The sequence below is a fragment of the Lipotes vexillifer genome, unplaced genomic scaffold, assembly GCF_000442215.2.
Source record: "Lipotes vexillifer unplaced genomic scaffold, Lipotes_vexillifer_v1.1 scaffold826, whole genome shotgun sequence".
NCBI classification, from domain to species: domain Eukaryota; kingdom Metazoa; phylum Chordata; class Mammalia; order Artiodactyla; family Lipotidae; genus Lipotes; species Lipotes vexillifer.
The window spans coordinates 722437-745387 of NW_006789439.1; the positions used below are offsets into that span (position 1 = coordinate 722437).

At 35.8% G+C, this 22951-nt stretch overlaps 1 protein-coding gene across 1 annotated transcript in view; it reads left to right on the forward strand.

Moving 5' to 3' along the window:
* The window catches only part of DPYD (dihydropyrimidine dehydrogenase), an 821342-nt gene that overhangs the window by 670034 nt on the left and 128357 nt on the right, over positions 1-22951 (forward strand). The window contains exon 19 of the mRNA XM_007462610.1: positions 3269-3411. Coding sequence (XP_007462672.1) covers positions 3269-3411 — 143 coding nt within the window. The remainder of the gene's footprint in view (positions 1-3268; positions 3412-22951) is intronic.

Consider the following 22951-nt stretch of genomic DNA (forward strand, 5'->3'; position numbering starts at 1 on the left):
CAATTCAGTTACAATTACCTCTTTTTTAAAAGAAGGCACAGGTGCTTAATATTTCTTGAATAGACAGATGAACAGATGAATGGATAAATGAGGCCTGAGTAAGGAACCTAAGTCATAATACATTAATTCTTACTTGCATATGAATATGTAATACTACTACTAACGGTAGCATTTTTGAAATTGCAATTAAAATAAGAAAGTATTTTCTTAAGAAAAAGAAATCATTGAATTCAGATTGGTTACCTTTGAATTCAACATCTCTGGCTTACTGAAATGTTTTTCTAGATCATGAATCAATCAAATGTAATGTGAAGTTTATCAAAGATCCATGAATTCAACATACTGATTTGCATTTTAGGATGTGACTATATGGAGGGCCTCGATTGATTAGATACCAAAAGTCCATTTTAGTCCCCCAGGTTTTCCGCTAGGGCCACTTTGGCACAAATCAGGACTCTTCACAGCAGTGTTGGAACTCAAAGGTCTAGTTCACTTTTTGTTTGTTTGAACCTGCAGCTTGTTTCAAAATGTGGGGATTCAGAATGGCTGACTTTCATTGGCACCTCCCACACTGTTGAAACAGAAAGGCTTGATGTAATTAATTTCCCATCAGGTTCATCTGGTTACCCCATGTAGATGAAGGCTTAATTTAAATTGCACGTTGCCTATTAATTAATTTAAGCTTATAGGATTTCAATTTTTGATGTAAACCTTGTTGTTTCCTTTAGGATGGAGTCCACTTTTAATTCCTTGAGCTTCTCAACTGGCTTCTTCCTCCCTGGTCTTTGGTCTAAAATCATTAATTACTGTAGCAGTGACAAAGTTTTAAAAATCTTATCTCAATAACTGTGATTCTGGAAATCTGTATGCATTTTAATTAACATATGTACAATCTCGTATGGTATCGATATATGTATTTCTTTCACACCAAAAGTTTTATTTTTATATTGAATCTATTATTTTTTCATTTCTGTCACTTTAAAACTAAAAAGAAATTTCTGTGTAACAATTTAGAAAGATCCTTTTACATACCTTCAGTTCCCCTCCAAAAACCTTTCATGGCGAATAAAAGTCATTTTTAAAATCTATTCCCCATAAAAATGCTGAGAACAGGTAGATTATATTTCATACTAAATCAATTGAGTTATAAAGAAAACCAATCTGGAATTTATAATGGAAATTAAAACTGAATTTACTATTACCCAGCAACGGAAGGATCCATTTCTTCATTTTTGGATCCCATTTCCTCAGAGAACATAATTACTCTTAATTTTTGAAAAGATACCTTTATTAGTTTGAAAGGTTTTCATGTTCATTAGGTGAATTAGAAAAGTTTTAAAAAAGAAGAAAAACATCAAATAGAAAATGTCTTATTGACCTAATTGAACATCTTCAAATGCCACTGAGGATTTGCTGATGTTTTTTAACACCTGTGTAATAATGTTGCCCTTTAAATGTAACTGGTTAAATTTTCAAAGCTGTGTTTGGGGATTTTGCCATTTGATGTCCATTAATATCAGTTGGAATATGTGGCCAAATCCCTGTGTACCACTTTGAAATTTTACCCCTTAGTGTTAATGATAGTCTTCTAACAGTGCAGTTAGAAATAAATTATTTATCTGCTTAGCAAAAATTTCCTTTACTCTCTAGGGTCAACTAAATAAGAAAAAAAAAAGAATCCCAATATTTCTTTATTACTTCAAAGTAACATGTGTGTAAAGGAGCCATCAACTTAGCATATATTGAACATATCAGTTATATTATGCCAAGATAGCTGTATGTCTGTCTAAAAGGTTTAAGTTACAACTTCCTTTAAAAATGCTTTCCTCTAACTTTTACTCTTGAATTTCTTTTTAGTATAGCCTTTTTTATGGTTAAAACATATAGACTAAGAAGAAGTCGCTGATAAATATTTTGAAATAGAAATAGAATCTTGACGTTCAGTTTCTAATTTGCCCTAACTTACTACCTTGTATTTAAATGTCACTTATGGAATCCTGAAGTGTAAGCATTGAATATTCTTGACTAAGAAACACTGCTATCTAGAGGAAGATTTTTTAGGTGTGGGAGAGCCAAGTAGACATTTCCACAAACAATTTTGGTGTTGAGTGCTAAAGCATTAGTTTACACGTAAATTCAGTTTCATCTGAAATGAACAGGATAAAAAGAAAACCGCTGATTTTAATGAAAGCTCTTTGTGCTTCCTTAATAGGAGCACCAATGAATACATATTGAGAATGCTGGTAAGGATGCTTGTGGTGGTGGAGGAGATGCCAAAGTATGCACCACATGAGGCTTATTTTACCCTTTGCTTGTTTTGTTGTTTATAGAGCCCTTATTTGAGGCAATGCCACATTGTTGCACAAAAAGAACTATTTTTACTTCAGGAAATGCCTTTAAAGGACCGTTGACTTATGAGTGTACATCAGAAATATCAAATTATATTACTATGTTATGAGAGCATTAATTTACTCCCGATTGGGTTAACCCTTGAGAGTCTAAGCAGCCTTATACAGTGTAATCATGTAAAAAATGACCTCAGAGTGTTCTGTCCATCCACACAGCCTTATTACAACTAGCAAATAATGTATTGGTAATGTTTGGTTAAATAATGTATACAAACTCAAACGCATACTCTAATTACTGAATTCTAGTAAATTCTCTTTAACTTGATTAAAATGTTCTAATGTGTTGAAAATTAGATTAGGCTCACTATGTTTGAGTAAAATCACTATCAGATTTTGGGAAATACATGTAAAATGCAATATGGAATCTGTAACTTCATCAGCACCTTGCTTGTTTTTGCAGTATCTCTATTCACACCAGCTGCTTTATACTTCGCGGAAACATAACAGAGCTGTATGTCTGTTTATGCACTGTATGTGATTGTTTTTCTTTTACGAAATCTGCTATTCCTTGTTCTTTTTAAAACAGATGCTCAAGTGTTCCATACAATCTTTTACACATTACTGTATATCAAATTGTGATATGTATGTATTTTATGTGAGTTCTAGAGTTGCTATACCCACTTGCATAACATGCCTGCATGCAATAATAGCATCAAAGTCCTTAAAATAAGTACACATCCATTTACAAATTAACATACTTTGAAACATAGCAATGCTTGTATATTACATACATATATATCTTAAGTAGAGATAAAATCGAATTTTGTCTAGTACAACACTGCCATCACATGATAGTGATTATAAGGCAATATGCTCAAGTGGTCAATATACTAACCATTGATCATCCTCATTTTCTGTAGGCACAGCCATCAGACCTATTGCTTTGAGAGCTGTGACCACCATTGCTCACGCTTTGCCTGGATTTCCCATTTTGGCCACTGGTGGAATTGACTCAGCTGAAAGTGGTCTTCAGTTTCTCCACAGTGGTGCTTCGGTCCTCCAGGTAGTACTTGTGTTTGTCTGTCCCTTCACAAAACTCCGTCTAACAAATAAAGTGAAAATTATGTGACAAGTATGTTCTTGTAGGGTCTCTTGAGAAAGAGGCCTTGCGGAATCAAAAGCGCGGCACTCATTAAGTTTCTATTACGAGTTGGGAACAAACCTAAGGTTCATTTCCTGTCCTTTTGAGGGCTTACAAACCCTCTATTTTTTTTTTAACATATTTGTTCACCTGTATGTTTCTAAAATAAATGAGATCACGTTCCAAAATGTATACTGTACTACTGGATAAAACCTAAATATATGAAAAAAAAAAACCAAATATATGAGGAACTCTGGGTAAAAGTAAGATCTTGATTGAAAAATAAAAGAAGTCAAGGGCAAGGCCAATACACAAAATCTATGCCATATGGTACTGGAGGCACTAACAAACTTGACTGTGAACTTCCTGGTAGCCAAAGCAAAGAAATCACAGCTTTCAAAGTATAGAAATAAATTGGTTGTTTACCTTCTTGTGGTACAAAGCTGAGGGAAAATCATCCATTGTCGTCATAAAGTGATACTTTGAGATGTAGTACATCATACTCTTTTTTTTTGCGGTTCGCGGGCCTCACTGCTATGGCCTCTCCCGCTGCGGAGTACAGGCTCCGGACGCGCAGGCTCAGTGGCCATGGCTCACGGGCCCAGCCGCTCCGCGGCATGTGGGATCTTCCCAGACCAGGGATCGAACCCGCGTCCCCCGCATCGGCAGGCGGACTGTCAACCACTGCGCCACCAGGGAAGCCCGTCACTTTTTTAAACCAGATTATGAAGAGGGGATGAGAAGGTCAACATGGTGTTAAAAAGTGGCTGCCAAAGCACTGCCCCTTCAGCTCTGGCTAGGAATGGCCCAGAAATTCCCAGCCATGTAAAATACTGACTCCCAATTGATGTTGTTAAAAAGGTAAATTTCCACACATAGGCTTTTACTGATATAAAATTACACATTATGTATCAATTATGTGTCATTAACTTTAGTCACGTTTTAATTCAGCCAGAAAATATTTTTAAACCAATTTTAGCTAAACTTTGAACTAAAATCAGTATTAAGATATATTCAGGACAGTTATGAGTGAGAAAATCCCTGAATATACAATTTTGGCTTGGCATTTGAATGGGGTGGAGAATGTATAATATTTCTATCTCTCTTCCATTGTAACTGAATTTTACCCTGTTCCACTCCCTAGTCCTGGGTTAATCTAAACTTTCATTTTCTATACTTCTGGGATGCTGAATATTAGAGAAATTCAGGTAACTTTGCCAATTGAATTTACTCCAAATTCACAGTGTTTAATGTCAGCTGGGCCTTGGTGTGCTGGTAAGCATCAGTTTTTATTCATCTTTTAAAAAAAATTTCCCATCAAATTCCCTCTGGCAGTTGGTTCAAATCTTTTTTGTACACCTCAAGGCCCTAAATCCCTCCATCATCACCTTCCCATTTCTCTGTTGCCATTTGCCATTTGTTCACTCTTAACTGCCCACCTCATTCCCCTTCTCTGGTTCTATAATATTTCCCTTAAAGAGCTCATCCACTTATATAACTTAAGGTGGAATACTATCAAATCTAGCTTTCTGTTTCTACTCAGATGTAAAGTATGTACTGACAAGATGCATTTTTTTACAAGACATAATCAGACAGATGATACGTATTTAAATAGTGTGATGGTGCTGATATACTGGAGTTTAGAAAGGGAAGTAATAAACAGAAATAGTGATATATATTAAACATTTTGATTCTGATTTTCTTGATGCACATAAATAAACTGTGTAGATAGGCGAGTGCACTACTGGAATAAGGATTTATTCTCAAAGTAGCAATTTCAAATTCAATTTTTAAGTGAATTTAATAACCATGACCTTCTATGTGACTTTAGAAAAAGTATTGACATTTCAAAAATGGAAAGCTAAAATTTTTTTCATAAGTTTGATAAGTGTGATAGAACATTCTTTTCTTGTTAATCAGTATGCATCACAGAGAAGCATTCATTCATTTATTCATTCAGTAAATATTTATTGAGAATCTACATGCCTAGCACTATTCTAGGAATTTGGAATACATACTTCTGTGAGTAGAACAGACAAAAGTCCATCACCTCATGGGGCTTACATTCTAGTGAGGACAAAGATATAATATAATAAATATGAAACATAAGTATATTATCGGGTATGTAAGGTGATATGTGCTGTGAAAAAGTGGTCTCATTGCAAAGGTAATATTTGTATAAAAAACTGAAGGCGAGGAATCAGGGAAATTTTTATTGAATTAAAATACTTAGGTTATAGCATCACTTGCTTAAATTTTTGCTAATTGAGAGTTTAACTGAAATATAAAAATCACAAAATATTTTAGACCACCTTGCAGTTTAAAAATGGAAAATGCCTTTTAGGTTTGAGGCTGCATTTTAATAGGCAATTTTTTGCTTTTTTGAAGTCTTCTTACAATTTTTAGGAATGTACCATTTCTCACTGGCACTGTTTATTTCTATTACCTTATTCTACAACTTGCTTTGCTGAGGATTTTAACATTTCAGTGGTAAAGCATCCAATAACCCTACCTTAAAAATGCTTCAGTTAAAGTTTTATATAAAAACTAAGGAGTTAGCTAGACAATAATTTGAGTATTCCAGATCATTTCCCTGGAACAACTTTGGAGTAAAAATGACTATTACAACAGAACCAGATGCAACACTTTGGCCAAGAAATAAGGTTCAAAACTAATTATGGGTGTGTATTCTTGGGTAGCTGCTCTTATTACTTTGTCAGTCAACCCAACTAACTTCTAATTTATTTAAGTGAACCCCAGTGTCTTTGAAATCTTATTTTTCATCTTTTTTGATAGGCTCTCATTAGTTAGAATATGCAAGTTAGATCTATAAAAATTCTAAGTGAAAATTATTATTAAATTTAAGATACCGGGCTTCCCTGGTGGCGCAGTGGTTGGGAGTCCACCAGCTGATGCAGGGGACACGGGATCGTGCCACAGTCCGGGGGGATCCCACGTGCCGCGGGGCCACTGGGCCCGTGAGCCATGGCCGGTGAGCCTGTGCTCCGGAATGGGAGAGACCACAACAGCGAGAGGGCCGCATACCGAAAAAAAAAAAAAAAAAAAATTTTTAAGATACCGAACACTGAAACTTATAAATACCTGTTTGTTAAATTACATTCTCAAACTCTTCATAAACTCTTGAGGTCTTCTTAAATCTTTTGAAAGCCTACTCTGTAAAAAGGAAGTTTGCTTCTGGCTGCCAATTAGTTATTCAGGAAAGGCATAGTAAACAAACAACTTGAATAATTTCCCTTTAAAACAGTTTGAAAAGATTAATAAATTAACGCTGACTTTTTTTTTAAACTTGTAGTTTAAGTTGTTTGTCCCAGATCTAGCCTTCAGAATGAATTCTATATCCCCTTCATCTGATTTTAGTACTAGTCTACAATTTCTGTTAATAAAAACTATTTAGGGATTTCTATTGCAGCCAAAACCCAGATGGAGTCAGCTGCTTTTAGTAATAGGTTTCATCACAAAATGTTCACTCTCCTCTGTTGTATATAGATAGAGGATATAAGTACTATACTACCTTTTTTTTCACTGAATTACTTTGGGTTTCTATAATTTAATTTAATGATATTGCCACTACAATTCAATCTTTTAAGGATTTTGATTCAGGACATCAGAAATTATAGGAAGTTCATTCATGTACAATTATGACCTGTGCCTTCACTGAGATTGTATGGGTGGGTTTTTGTATTCCATTTCTTTTGTATGGGTTTCACTGAAGTTAATAGAAAATCCTGAAATACAGCAGAAAGAGGGAGTATAGTGGGCATTTGCTGTGAGTCATGGTCATGTGACAGACACTCACTAGAGTTACATAACCAAATCAATTTTTGACAATAATTAGCTGCTCTGATGGAGCTAGTTCAAGCTAAATGGAATTTTTTAATGTGATCAAGAGATGTATTATTTTACTGAAACTAGAGAAAAAGAGGTAATTGAAGCAGCACGATGACACTGTTTCCACATGAGTGCAGATGCATTATGGACATTCTCTCTTGGTCATAATGCACAGGAAGACTGCAGTGCTTCAACTATATAGATGGGGGTCTTTAGATGGTAAAAATTTTGCGTACTATATTTTAAATTCTTATTGGGTAAGCGGAAAATATATTTATTCAATTATTTCTTATTTTTTATTTAATCATCATCCACTTTAAAGTCAGGCTATGATACATGAAGGAAGAATAGTTGATACCATTCAAAGTTATTTTAAATGGCATCAGAATTATTTCACATAGCTAGTTAAAATAGACACATTTTTCTTTCCACTATGCAGTTTCTTGTTTCCTAGCTTTAATGAGTGTTTCATGTACAGTGTTAAAAACAATATGCAAGTAGTTATTTTAAAAAATAGAAACCCTATATTCGTAGAATAATATATAGGAAAAAAATAGTATCCATTCAGTGAAATTCAAATTACTGTGTCAGTTATTGCATTATTTTAAATTACTTTAATGGATGGTGTCTTTAATGGAAAAGGTTTTAATGTTTGAAAAGTATCTTGATTGCAGTGCAACAATGTTGTTTATAAGCAAACAGAGGAAATTAAATGGAAACCTGCTAGGCTTTCGAATGATTACACATTCGCCACTTGATAGAAAGATTAATATCTAGATTCAAAAGAAATTAATTGAAATTAAATCTAATCTTTTTGAATGACAGTTTTACTATAAGAAAAAGTAACTCTACCACACAACGACTATTTTATGTGAGAAAATAACCATGAGTTAGCTAAGATGTTTGCAATTAGCCATATGAAATTTCTGATCTTGTATAAACTTCCTTGGCTAAATTTTTTCCCGACTCTGGCCAGATCCTTTATATTGTCTGTTCCTTTTTGCATTGTATGCAGAGCTATGGTTAATTACTAGTTTCACTTCTTCCTCAAAGAATCTTCATATGTCTGACCAAAGTTTTAAACTACTATTTACCTTTATATTCTTCAGTTTTTTAAAAAATCCTAGTTATTTAGATATTCTTATTTCACATATTATTTTCCAAACATTGTGTTTTCTATGTTGGTTTTCTCTGAATCTTTCCAATTTATCATTTGAAATGAATTGTGATTTAACATAACTAATTTTGTAATAATCATTCCATAACTTATCCACCCAAATGACTATTAGAAATAGTCACTTGGGAGCTAATGTGTTTTCAATACCATCAGTAACTACTCTTCATCCTTTGAGAATGGATCTCATTTCCTGTAAACAAAGCTAAAGAGAGCCAAGCCAAGTGAACAACGTTGGTTGTTGAACTGAGTTAGGTATACAAAGTCATGAGTCTCCTTTTCTGTCAGTCAGTCCATAAACTGACTTTAATAAACTGTTCAAAAAAATGTGTAACAAAATTATTCTGAGCAGTGCCAGCATCCACCAACATTATTTTGAAAAACCCAAACTAATTTAGATGTGTATAATTGTGTATTTGTTTAAAAATCCACCTCAATATTTTAGAGACTCGTTTTAATACTAAGTTAGGGTTCAGAATTCAGATTGAATAGAGAGTTATTAGAAAATGCTAGGCCATAGCAAATATATTGTAAAGAATATTAATGATGAATTACCATCTGTTTTTCAAAAAGTCCTCTCTAGTTATTAATTCATTTGGCTATTACAAAGCTAAGGGCATATCAATAAGCATTTTTAACCCAATTTTGTAGATTTGCAAATTGGTAATTACCTTAATTTTGTTTCACCAGTTGGCTAACCGGTGTGATTAGAAACCATGTTTCCTCATTTCTCCCCCATGATTTGTCTCTGCATCTCCTACCGTCCATGTTATTGTGCTCAAGAAATTGTTCTAGAAAATGAAAAAGAAATTCATCATCATTCACAAACACGTGAATGTATGCTCTGTCCTTGACTTATTAACTGATGATTCATTCTCAACTCTTGAACTACACCTGTGTATCATTTGTTTACCCCAGTCTTATAATTTTCCAGGTGAACTGCTTACTCCTTATTAAATAATTTATCCCTGAATTCTTCAGTTTCCAAAATTACTTTAAATTCTAATAAATTTTCTCATGTGCTGAGTAAAGGAAATCATGAGATTTCTAGAAAGCTGACTAACTTAGGGCTCCTGAGTTCTGTTCGGGGGAAACATAGAAATCCAGTTGATCAATTTTTAAGTAACGTGAAATAGGGAGGCAGAGTAAGTTCCAAGGTAGCTTCAGGAAAAGCAGGAGACACATATGTGACTCATCCCATATAAGAAGATAAAGCTGGTTGTTGATAAATATAAAGTCCCATCCTTGGGTGCAAAAACTTAATTATACATCTAAAATAGAGGTAACTATGGCAAAGAGAAGATTTTTGTGGAAAAGCTGTGGAGGGATTTAATTCACAATAAGGTCAACAAAAATAGCATATTGATGTAGCTTCCCAGTAAATGTTAATGTGATCTTAGTTGTATTGAGATATGATATTTAGTAAAAGGGAAATGATGTCCTCCGTGAACTCACATCAGATGACATCTTCATTTATCACGTGGTGGGTGCCCACTATGTGCCAGGCATAGTTCTAGCCCCAAGGGTACAAGGATGTTTTCAGACAACTGAGAATGCTTTTAGGAACCTTGCATGCTAGAAGCCCCCTCAAAGGAGTGATACGATAATCGAGCCCAGATTCGGATGAGTAAAAAAAGAAGTCAGCCACGCAGAGGTCTGGGAGAAAAGTGTCCTCCTGGCACAAGGAAGAGCAAGATCATAAAAACAAAGGCCTGGCGCACAAGGGTGAGAGCAGTCTTGTCTTGTTTCAGGACAGAAAGACACAGCGGAGATGAGGATGATAGGAGATGAAGGGGCAGTCCCAGGCAGAGGTGGCTCCTGTGGGGTACTGTACGCCACGATAAAAATTTTAGATGTTATTCTCTGTTTAATGGGAAGCTATTGAAGAGTGACAAGGTCTTTACATTTTCACAGTCTGACACCATACCCCTTCTCTCTCTCCACAAATCCAGGAGCAAATAAATGCTCAGTGGGCCCTTTCTACTTTGAACTTCCAGAGCACATGGTTCACTTTTAATTTATGGCTTTTATCCTTTGTGATTCAACTCTCCTCTCTTCTAGGGCTGCAGCCAGCCTCCCTCATCCTTGCCTTGCAAATATTTTTTTTACTGTTTCCAAGGATGATGTTCCCCAAAATGTGTTTTTATCAACACAAATCCATCACTTCTAGAAAAAAACATATCTCCCAGTACACGTTCTGTTAATGGTAGAACATCATCATCAACTTTCTATACAAAATGTTATTTTTGTTAAAAATGTTATTAAATATGAATCTAAAAATCAGACTAACACAAATCCCTTTCCGGAATCATTCAGTTCTATCACTGCTTAATAGATCTGAATTTTTTCCCCAAGAGTTCAGATCAGAATAGATTGTTTGTGCCATTCTAAGTATTTCTTTTACAAGAAAAAATGAAAGTACAGACCACAAAGATTCTAAATATTTCTCCTACAAGAAAAAATGAAAATACAGACCACAAAAAGACATTTCACAGTTGGTTTCTCATAAGTGCCTACCTCCCTAGGAGTTTCCAGGCCTGACATTCAATTTTGTCCTTTACTATTTTGCTTTGTATGTGCTATCCCAATTCTTTATCACTTTTCTTCTCTTTTCTTTCATTTCTTTTTTTTTTTTTTTTTTTTTTTTTTTTTTTTTTTTTTTTGGTCACGGTAACCTGGATTTATTTACATTAGAACATTCCAAAAGACATTTTTTACTCTGTGAATTAAAATAAATCCTACAATTTTGCAATATGTGTATTTAACAAATTACTTTTACTTAGAGCATACTACAGAGTTAATTTTCTCTTTTGTGAGAGAAGAAATAAGTATGAAGAAGAAAATGCCTTTGTGCACTACAAATAATTGTCATACAAATAGGAATTTTCACCTGTCCTGTTTATTAAAAATATTGTTTTGGGTATAACATGCAGTATTTAAAATATGAAGACCTAGCTCATTTCTTACGGAGTAGCCTTGAAAAAGTCTTATTTCTAACCATCTTCAAAGATTAGAAATGTGAAGATTTGTTTATTCACTTTCTGATCTTAATATAGGATGTGTCTAAGGTAGAGGAAGAGGGAGGACGACTCTGTTAGGCAGTAGCTGCACTACAGGACACCTAGGGCTCTGCACCAAAGATATAACTGAGCTCTGAGAGCTGCCTTAAGAAGGTTAGTGGGGGCTTCCCTGGTGGCGCAGTGTTTGAGACTCCGCCTGCCGATGCAGGGGACGCGGGTTCGTGCCCCGGTCTGGGAAGATCCCACATGCCGCGGAGCGACTGGGCCCGTGAGCCATGGCCGCTGAGCCTGCGCGTCCGGAGCCTGTGCTCCACAACGGGAGAGGCCACAGCAGTGAGAGGCCCGCGTACCGCAAAAAAAAAAAAAAAAAGAAGGTTAGTGGGATCTCTTCTTAGTGCGGTAAAACTGAAGCTGAACAGTTCTACCGTATACCTCTATATCATTGTCTAATATGTGGTGTTTTGTTTTGTTTATCTTGCCAACCAGTGTCTCAAGTTCCTTGCTCTTAATGCATTCAGTTAAGAAAGCCTGTTGTTGGTCCCTAGCGTTTTTCAGAAACCTTTGTTTATTCTAGTCTTGAAGATTCTTGACAGTATTTGTGTGCCTCTGTTATGTATCCAGATCTGGTTGTATTGCCATGTATATTCTGGTAGTTAAGAGAAGGAGATTTGAAGTTCTACAATTCTTTGCTCAACTCCTGGACTCACCACTTTATAACTAAATAAATTTAAGCTAATTATTTAACCTCTGTAAACCTTGGTTTATTCATCTGTATAATAGAAGTTATAGTATCTACCTTATTGGGTTGTTGTGAGAAATATTTAATATGTTAAAGGAAGTACCACGATTCAGAGTCCCAGTACGTCTAGTGCCTCCCTCCTGCTCCAGCCTCTCTGATCCTGCCAACCTCTTGCCATCCAGCGATGCCTGGCACATCAGGGAGGCTCCAGCACCCTGGTCCAGCTCTCAGATTGGTTGGAAAATGCATATCAACTCTGATTGTGTTGGTCTCTCATTATAAACTCCTAGAAGAAAGAGTACCAAGATCATGTAATTTTAGTCATGTAATTGACATTTATTAGAGGTTCTCTTGCTACAGATGACAGTGATTTACTGAGGATTAAAGAATAAGCAAATAATTTGGATACACATTTATTTTCATAGTATTGATTAGGACTCATGCAAATAGTGATTATGAAAGAAATTACAGTAAAATATCAAAGTCCTTATAGGCCTAAAACATTCTTAAGAGACTTTTCTTAGAAATCACAACTATGTCTCCCATTTAGAAGTTTAAAAAAAATCAGTGATAAGTTTAAGGTGTATGATTCTGTCAGGAAATTTCAGTCTCCAGTTCAAGTGACTCCTAATTCACAATTCAGAAACCAGGCTTAGGCCAGATGACCTTTGTATAAACTAGGAGCATGATCAAATTCAGCATTGAAATTTATGATCAGCTCCACTCGGTAGAAGAATTTTTATCAATTGAGTTTGCCACAAACGAGGAAATCTGGATTTTGTCAGAAGTATTCTGTGCAGATGTGTAGAAATATTTACTGGATTTTTGCGTCTTCCTCTCACATTTACACTCCTTAAAAAAATGTATCTGATAGAAACGGTTTACTTATATGTTAAAAGTTTGCTCAAGGAAGGGAAATCACATCATCAATGCTCCCAAGCAAAATGCTTTTAGGGGAAAATTTTGAATATTTTATTGCAGACTATTCAACGAATTGTAATTTCAGATAGAGGACCAAATGGATTTCTGTTTTATCTAAATTTAAAAAAATCATTCAAAACTTGGCTCTCTAGAAATATGTATCTGTGCATCATGTACGTGTTTTATGGCATCAAAGTTACAGTTCAGTAGATTTCCAAAAGCCTTTTGAGACAGAGACGTGAATTTTTACAGATTCTAATTACAAGTTAGAAGTCATCTCGCTGTGGGAAGTTAAAAATGGAGACAATTAGAGAAAATTCCAGTTGAAAGAAAAATGCGTTATGGAAAAAGCAATAAAAGCACAAAAAACTAGGAAAGTAAAATCACTTCTCAGTAGTTCTTCTATGATTCAATTGTAGATCAATATTGTGTAGTTAATGCATTACCAGGAGAGCATTAATTTGCAATTATGGCAGGTGATCTGATCCTCTGTGTTCTGTCTATTGACCCAGATGACCTTTTGTTGAAAGAGATTCTGTGGTCATTATTTTAAACAGAGCAAGAGAAAGGCAAAACGAAAGTATAGGTCACTCTCAGCTGTAAGTATCTTACACAACACAAAGTAGGAACCTTTGTAATACAGCCCCAATAGTCACATGAGTATAATGAGCCTGAGCATGGGCATGTCTGGTTGTGTGCAGGATGGATGTAATATGCACTGTATGATGGTGGGTAAAAATGATGTAAGGTGAAACTACAAATGCCCTGAATTAAGCATAAAATAAAAGTCTGTTTTATTACAGGTCTCTGTAATAAACCTCTACGCAGGAAGATATGAGAAACTTTGGTGCAACCAAGTGTGTGTTTTACGATGCTTCCTTTTGAACGCGTGAGCTAAGTAGCCTGGGAGGTAGAGAGTCTGATGCCCCAAGCACGCATTCTTGAAAGCAAGTGGGTCTCAGCTCTTTAGCGACCACATTCTAATCATAAAAGGACCCAAGTGGCCTTGTCCAGAGTCAGCTACACAGGCAATGATATCAGCCTCAGAATTGCCAGCTAAGCACAGGGGACCTCAGAAGACTGCACCTTACTGATGTATGTTTCAACACAAATGAAAATGCTTCAGACCACTTAGAGTGAAATCCTAGCTCTGCTGTTCATTAGCTATATGAACTTGGCTTTAATAGGTGTGTGAACATTTTATACTTCAGTTTTGTTATCTGTAAAGTGGGGATAATAGTAATACCTACTTCGTAGGATGGATGTGAGGATTAAACGTTATCACATGTAAAGCACTTCAAATAGTACCTGCAAAAAAGTACCCCACAGATGTTAGATAGGAATGATCATCATCATCATCCCCCACTAGCATTTTTATACATTTACAAAGAATTTTAAAACAAAACTTAGCCCTCTATTCTAGCTTTTGACTAGCATGTAGCTAGTCTTAGCTCAGGTTGATTGAAAACGAGCCTGAGGGAAAGGTCAAGTGCTAATGTTTTGTTGGAAGGTAAAATCTAGGATAGTTAGAGTAAAAGAAACTAGAAATGAGACAGAGGAAGATGCGATTTGAATACAAGGTAATGCGTTACGGAGTTGGCCACTGCTTCACAAGATGCAAAGAGAAGCTACAGTCAGTTGGCCACATGGACTGCCTCCAGACAGACTAGATAAACAGTGCCTTGGGGGAATTCCCTGGTGGGCCAGTGGTTAGAACTCGGAGCTTTCACTGCAGTGGCCTGGGTTCAATCCTTAGTCGGGGAAATAAGATCCTGCAAGCAGCATGGCATGGCAACAAACAAACAAACAAACACAACTGTGCCTTGGGGAAATTCATCACAGGGAAAATGAAGAAAAAATCTATCTGCCATTCCCTTCGGCCTTCTCTCTCCCATTCGTTAAAGTTCATCCTTCTGGAGAGTTAACTCTCCCTCCTTCTGAGTTTTATCACCCCGTGAAAGCGGACTCCTACAAACTGTAGTGTGGCCCACTGCGCCACTTCATCCAGCATTCTAATCTCTTCTACACATCTGGTTATCAAGCCTCTATATTCACAGTGACAGATAACTTATTACCTTACAATTTATCCAGTTAAAATTATAAGCAAATTCTGCCTCATATTGTGGAAAATCTACTTCAATGTATCTTTCATCCATTGGCCTTACTACTCTTCTTTTTAAAGAGAATATATTCATCTTATTTTGTAAAAGCATAGAATTTCAGAAATGGAGAAAAACCCTGTCAGTACAGAAACAGTTAAATGTTATATTCATACTGTTCATTTCTTTGGTTATAACCATAAGTGGTAATATAGGTAAGTGAAAATAGTGTGCAATTTTATAGTAATATTTTTACCACACTATAACCTAGATCACTTCACTCCAAGAATGAGACACAGAAAGCTAGGAAGTTGGGTGCTCTCAAGTAGGAATAGCTTGCTGTGAGAGAATTAAATGGGTACCCAAAGACTTTCTGGAACCTGGAGAAATTAGGACAGCAGTGACCTAAGCATGCAGAAGTGATTCCTGCTTATACCTGGAAACCCAGGGGAAGTGCTCTGAAATGCTTTCAGTAATATGTAAAAACTGAGTAGCATGCGTGCAAAACATATTCTAAAGTTATTCATCAGAAATATACCTGATAGGAAGATGGGACTTGGTTCTCTCTGGAAAAGTGTCTAAAATGAGCATTGTAGTGATTTGAGAAGGGGGAATATCATTCTTTGGCTGTTTCTCCATTCATTCCTTGGTTGAAGCATGCAGTGATTCATTAATCATCCAAACAGTCAAGCAAAGGAAAAAAGGAATCAAAGAAACAAATATACAGGTAAAGAAAAGGGAGGACGAAGGTCCTTATGGTCAAGTAATTGTGAACTGAATGCAACTTTATGCAGGAAAACAACTTGTCTATACTAGTTTTTCATTTTTTTTCATGGATAGATATATTTTATGAATAAATGAAACCACTGCTTAAATCAGTCTAAGTCCCAATTTTAACCGAAGTTGTCTGATAGGTCACTCTGGCCATTTGGAGTCTTACCCATCCTAATTATATGTAAGATCTTTAGTTTGATTTTTTAAAACTTGACATTCTAGCGCCTGGATTTTGTGATAACTATCTTAGCCCAACATCATATAAGAAACTCTTAATGAAGAGAACATAAATAGCTTCCCACAGCCTCACTATGATCCACAAACAGGCTATACGTACATTATAACTTTGCAAATCATAATAACAAAGCTATTATAATGGCTGATGCTTACACAGAATTTACTATGTGTCAGATACTTTTGTAAGCTATTAGTTATATTAATTCATTTACCCCTCCAATAATCCTCTGAGATAGATATTAGCATTGTCCCCATTCTATAGATAGGAATGTTAAATAACAAGATGGTAAGTGGCAAAGCTGTCATCTAAGCTCACATAATTTGGCTTAGCATCTCTGATTTTAACCACTATGCTATATTGACATTTTTGCCCACTAGAATGACAATTTTCAAAAGACAGACAGTAATAAGTGCTGGAGAGGATGTGGAGAAACTGGAAACCTCATGTATTGCTTGTGGGAATGTAAAATGGTGCAACTACTTTCGAAAACAGTTTGACAGCTCTTAGAAAGTTAAACATAAATTTACCATACACTCCACAAATTTCACTCCTAGGTACCTACCCAAGATAAATAAAAACATATATCCGCACAAAGACTTGTACACAGATGGTTATGGCAGCACTGTTCCTAATACCCCCCAAATGGAGAAAATCCAGATTCACATCAGCTGATGAATGGATAAACAAAATGTGGTACGTCCAATGGCATAATATTCAGCAATGAAATTAACTGATACCATAACAGCATAGGTTGTTTTAACATGTGTAAAAACATTATGCTAAGTGAAGACAAGCAGACACAAAATACTGTACTATTTGCATTACATAATTCTATTTATATGAAAATGATCCAAAGGGGCAAATCTATGAGGACAGAAGACAGATCAGCATTTGCCGGCAGCTTGGGGAGGAAGTGGGAGGATGACTGTAAAAGGGCACATGGGGGGGCTTCCCTGGTGGCGCAGTGGTTGAGAGTCCTCCTGCCGATGCAGGGGACACGGGTTCGTGCCCGGGTCCGGGAAGATCCCACATGCCGCGGAGCGGCTGGGCCCGTGAGCCATGGCCGCTGAGCCTGCGTGTCCGGAGCCTGTGCTCCGCAGCGGGAGAGGTCACAACAGTGAGAGGCCTATGTACCGCAAACAAACAAACAAACAAAAAGGGCACATGGGAACATGTGGGTGGTGGAAATATTTTTTAATTGGGTTGGGGTAATGGCTGCACAGCTCTGTAAGTTTACTGAAAATCATTGACTATTACACTTGTCATAGATAAGTATTATGGTATTAAATTATACCTTCTTAATGCTATTTTTTAAAATGCACATACCTAGAGATAGATTGCTTGAGTACTGTTCGTAACAAAATTATTAAATATAAGGTTTGGAATCTGGATTAATAGTGATTCACAGTGAAAAACCTGGAAGGTAAGCACGAGGGATATCAATAACGCTTAGGAGTTCTATTTCTTTAATTTTACTGGGAAATGAGACATAATACCTTTTATAAGAATCCACTAATATTTATACTAATATTATGATCTCAAATGTAATCAAATTAAATAAATGTTTATGAGCCCTGCCTAACTTAAAAGTAAGCACATTCAAATGAGTCTGCCTAATCAAGGCATCCTTGGTGGAGGCATTCCTAGATTCCACAAATGTGTTCTGTGCGTTCAAGTATTAAAATTAGACTATTTTCCTATAAATAAACATAGATCATATTTGGTATAACTGTTTATGTCTGATGCAAGTATTTTAATTTTTAAAACTCTATGTTATTTAGGAAAAGTTAAACACATCACGGAGAGATTGGCTTTAGTGGTATCGATAATTAATGCATTGAGAACTTCAGTCATGAGATTCGTGTTATCAAGCAGTGTTAGGTCGTGGTTATAAATAATGTCCATTCATTCTCTGAAGAGTTAATGAGTATCTTATAGGAATCAGACACAGCAATAAGAAGCAAACATATAAGAAAAATACCACAGGTAGTAAAAAGTGCTAGCAGAAAACTTAAAATAGAAAATAGTGACTGGGTGGCTGGATTGTCTGGTGGGGGAAGTCCTCTCTGGAGAGGTGACATGTAAGAGGAGAACTGAATGAGAAGACTACCCAGCCATATGAAAATATGAAGAAGAGCATTACAGGCAGATAAGGCAAAACCTTTAAGGCGAAAATAAAGGCATGAGTGACAAAATAAAAGGCGTGCCAGTTTTTGGCATGCTCAGAAAAGGCCAATGTGGCTAGAGCATATCGGGCATTAGTAAGAGAGGTAAGCAGGAACCAGGTCATACAGGGCTTTGTCAGGTATTATATCAGGTGTTCACATTTTTTCAAAGTGAGATAAGACATTTCTGGTTTTAAGCAGTGTTGAAATATGATCTAATTTATATCGTAAAATAATCATTCTAGTTGTTGTGTAGGTAATTAATTTGGAGATGGTCAAGAGTGGAAGGTAAAAACTATTCCCATGGTCCAGGTGAGAGATGATGATGGACTTGAATAACAAAAAACAATGGACGTGGAGAGAAATGAAGCAATTCACAATATATATTTTAAGGAGTGCGACAAGACTTGCTGAGAGATTAGAATTTTGTGGGCAGGAATCAAAAGGAATAAGGAGGGCTTCCCTGGTGGCGCAGTGGTTGGGGGTCCGCCTGCCGATGCAGGGAACACGGGTTCGTGCCCCGGTCCAGGAAGATCCCACATGCCGCGCAGTGGCTGGGCCCATGAGCCATGGCCACTGAACCTGCGCGTCCGGAGCCTGTGCTCCACAACGGGAGAGGCCACAACACTGAGAGGCCCGCGTACCGCAATAAAAAAAAGGAATAAGGAATGGTTCCTAAGTTTTGGACTATTGGAGAAGTAGGTCATAAGAAGTGGGAAAATTAAGAATGCTATTCTGGCCATAGTTAACATGCCTAGGAGACATCTCAGTGGAGATGTCAGATAGGCAGTTGCATCTCCTTTTCTCTATCCTACTTTCCAGAGATGTACCGAGCCTTCAAATGCATGTATAACCCATAAAAATATGTCTTCTCTCTCAGCTAGGATGTATATTCCTTTCCATTTCTTATGAATGCCTGGTAGTGATTAGGCACAAAGTAGGTACATGGATACATGCTCGTGTATAGATGCTGAGAAATGAATGGGTAGATGTCTCTATCAGTGAATGTTTAGAAATAGACGAAAAGTGTCTGGGTGTTGAATAGTTCAGAGGGCAGTTTCAGTTACCCCTTATCATTCTCAGACTAGAAGATTATGTTAGAGGAAAAGATTAAAAGAAATGAAATTTGCATCAAATGTATATTTTTAAATAAAGTAAATAAAAGGTCTAGAAAACATTTCCTTCCAAAGGAAAAAAAAGCCTAAATTTATTAGTCTTTAAAAACATGCTCATCCATTTCCCTAACTCATTTTCTTCAAATGAGTTGTGTTTAAGTGGTCAGATTTCCCACACATTTAATGTTCTTGTGACTTGTGGGTCTTCTGAAAACTTTCATACCAGATTCTCCTGGTCTGAAACATACATATTCCTAGTTAAACACCTCTCATCCTGTTTACTGATCCCGCCCCACAAAATCAGAGGAAAGAGAGACAGTGATGGTTGTTTGCTTCTTTTGTTTAAGCTGACAGATCTGAACCAAGAGGACCTAAAAACTTCTTGGAATTAAAAATTTGGATATGCAGATTTAATTATCTCTGAATCAATTATTCTGTGTTTGTAAGACAAAGAAGATAATATGTCTAAGGATCAAAATATCAACCCTGTTTCAGATAGCTGGCTTAACCCCACAGTGATAGATGTGTCAGATATTATAATATTTAGCATATTTCCTCATGTGGAAAAGGATAGGATTTCAATTGTCACGCTTTAAGGGCATGAGCCATAATCTCATTATCATCTCCCTAAATCAATCACTGCCTCCTGGATGTTAACTCCATCCTAATGATACCAGATGCAGTAATATATATGAGGTGAGAGAAAAGTTCCGTGACTCATCATGGGGCCTGAAAACAATGACGCAAGCTAAAAATCAGTTTAATCACTGGTGAATTCAGCATGGCCAAATACACCACACATTGCACATGCCTGGTTTTACAGAGCTAAATTAAGAATAATGTTGCATATTCATAGGGCATGATGTCTCTGAAACACACAAAGTAAATGTGAGTAATCTAAAGACAGTTAAAAAAAATAAGCCAGTTCTGTTGCATTTTAGAGCATTATGTAATTAGGGACTGTTCCTTATAACAGCTTCAGGATGTAAGCAATAGTTTAACTTACAGTGTGACATTTTATAGATAAGACTGAAATGTAAGACACATAAAATTCACTTAAGCTGTATTTACCTTATCTTTTCCTTTAATTCATATACATATTCTAATTCATATTCTTAATTGATTTAAAACTTGCAGTATGTTGATTTGTGGAGAGGCGATGGCAATCAGATATTAGTTTATGTTGTCAAAGCATGACAGTTGAAATTTAGTTATTTCTTGGTCTCCACATTTTATCTTATATATTCATCTGTGTGTGATAAGCCAATTGCTTACAACATAGATGTGATAATTTTAGTCCTGGGGCTCAATGTAGTAACTTATCTTAGAAATTAATCATTATGGAAAGAAAACTCAAAAGGCACTAGTTTCACATCAAGATACACAATTAAAAACTTGAATAGTTATTCTTACCTCTGAATGAGACCCACTGTGACATACATATAACAAGAAAGCCTTCCTGTATATAGTTCTTCATAATTCTTATCTCATTTTGTCCCGACAACATCTTTTTGAGGAAGGTTCATTCTGATAGATATAAAACAAACAGCATAATCTCAGGATGCTGCAGTCAGTTTTGTTTGATAATAGAATTTGAAAAGAAACCAGAGGACTGGTTAATAAATTAGTATCTTTGAATGAAAAAATAAATGAATGAGTGGGTAATTTTTGAGTAAAAGCTTTTCTGAAGAAATGATGTCATAAAATTGCTCTCTTATGATTAAAATTCATAATGATCTATTAAACACTCCTGGCTACATCCCAAGCAAATAGAGAGAAAAGGTCTTTACTGGGAAGATGCAGCAATTTTGCAGGATATATTTTAAAGGAGGGCAAATTGTTTTAAATGCCAGTGTTTCCACAAATCTGTTCAGTAGTAAATTGGATTATTTACCTTGAACTACTTAGAGTAAGTTGACGAAGTTCTGAACTTTAAATTTAAAGGATGAACTTGAAATAATCAAAGGTAGAGAAAGAATTCTTTAGAATGAAAATATTGGTCCTGATCCAAGGAGACAACTGGATATGAGTGACGCAGAAACAAAAAAATTAAATAAGCGAATCCAGACACAAATGAACTTAGAGACCTTTCCCTTAGTTTCTCCTGGCTCTAGTTTATCTGTTCTTCACCATGGCTAGCATCTAGATTGCTATATATAAACACTTCAACACATATGCATATATGAATGAAAATTAGTAGTTTAGAACATCGCATAATTTGGACATGATACTGTAAGTTCAGTCACTGTTAAATGAGGTCTTTACAGAATAATAAATTACATGTTTATCCAGTTGTTATTAAAGGAGACTACTAGAAGAGAAAAATCAAATGACAGCTGCTATCAACATTCAGGTATCTAGAGTGGGACCACCAGATAAGTAATAATCCAAATACAGGCCAAGTTTGGCTGTGACAAACAGTATGCTGAGTATCAAGAAGAATGCTAAAGAAGTAAAGCTGCTTCTTTGCATCCTAGAGATACATTGGTATTCCCAGAAAAGAGTTAAGTGCAAAGAAATTAATGTTTAATGGTGCAATGAATGGAACAGACTCTAAATGCAATAGAAATTGAAATAAAAATATCTTATTGTAGAGGAAGAGAAAATGAATTATTGACAGAAAATGAAAGAACTATGCTCATCATTGAGTGCTGTTGCTCTGATATCTTTCTCTTGCTTCATTCATTTATTCATTGAACAAATCACATGCCAAGCACAAATCTTTATGTGAGTGTGCAGTGATGAACAAAACAGATACAGTACCTATCCTTTTATTGTGTCTCTGAAAACTGGTGAATGAGATCCAGACAATGATACCTACCATACATGTACTTTAGGTACTGACCCAGATACTTACATATTTTATTCGATATATTCCTCATAAGAGTTCTATTTTAGATAGATAGATAGATAGATAGATAGGTAGATTGATAATATATATATAAATATATATATAATACAAAATTTATTTATTTATTTATCCCTGTTTCCACATGAGAGATTGTAGTGGTTACAACGGAAAAGCAAGAGTACACAGTAGTTATGAGAAAGGGTCCTAGAAGCAGACTGACCCAGGATTTGAACCTTTGCTCTGCTATTTATTAGCTATATGATCTTAGTCAAGGTCCTTAGTTCTCTGACCCTCTTTTACCCATCTGCTAATTGAGGAAAATAATACCACATTTCATGGTGTTATTGTGAAGTTTAAATGTGGTGCTACACATGAACTTGGAACGTAATACCCACTAGGTGAATTTCAAAGCACAGTAAGCCTAAAGGAATTTGGGTAAAGTATAAAGAAATGATAGCTATAAAAGAACAGACTCTTAAATATGTAAAGTACATCAGATGTTTCCACCCTTAAGGGT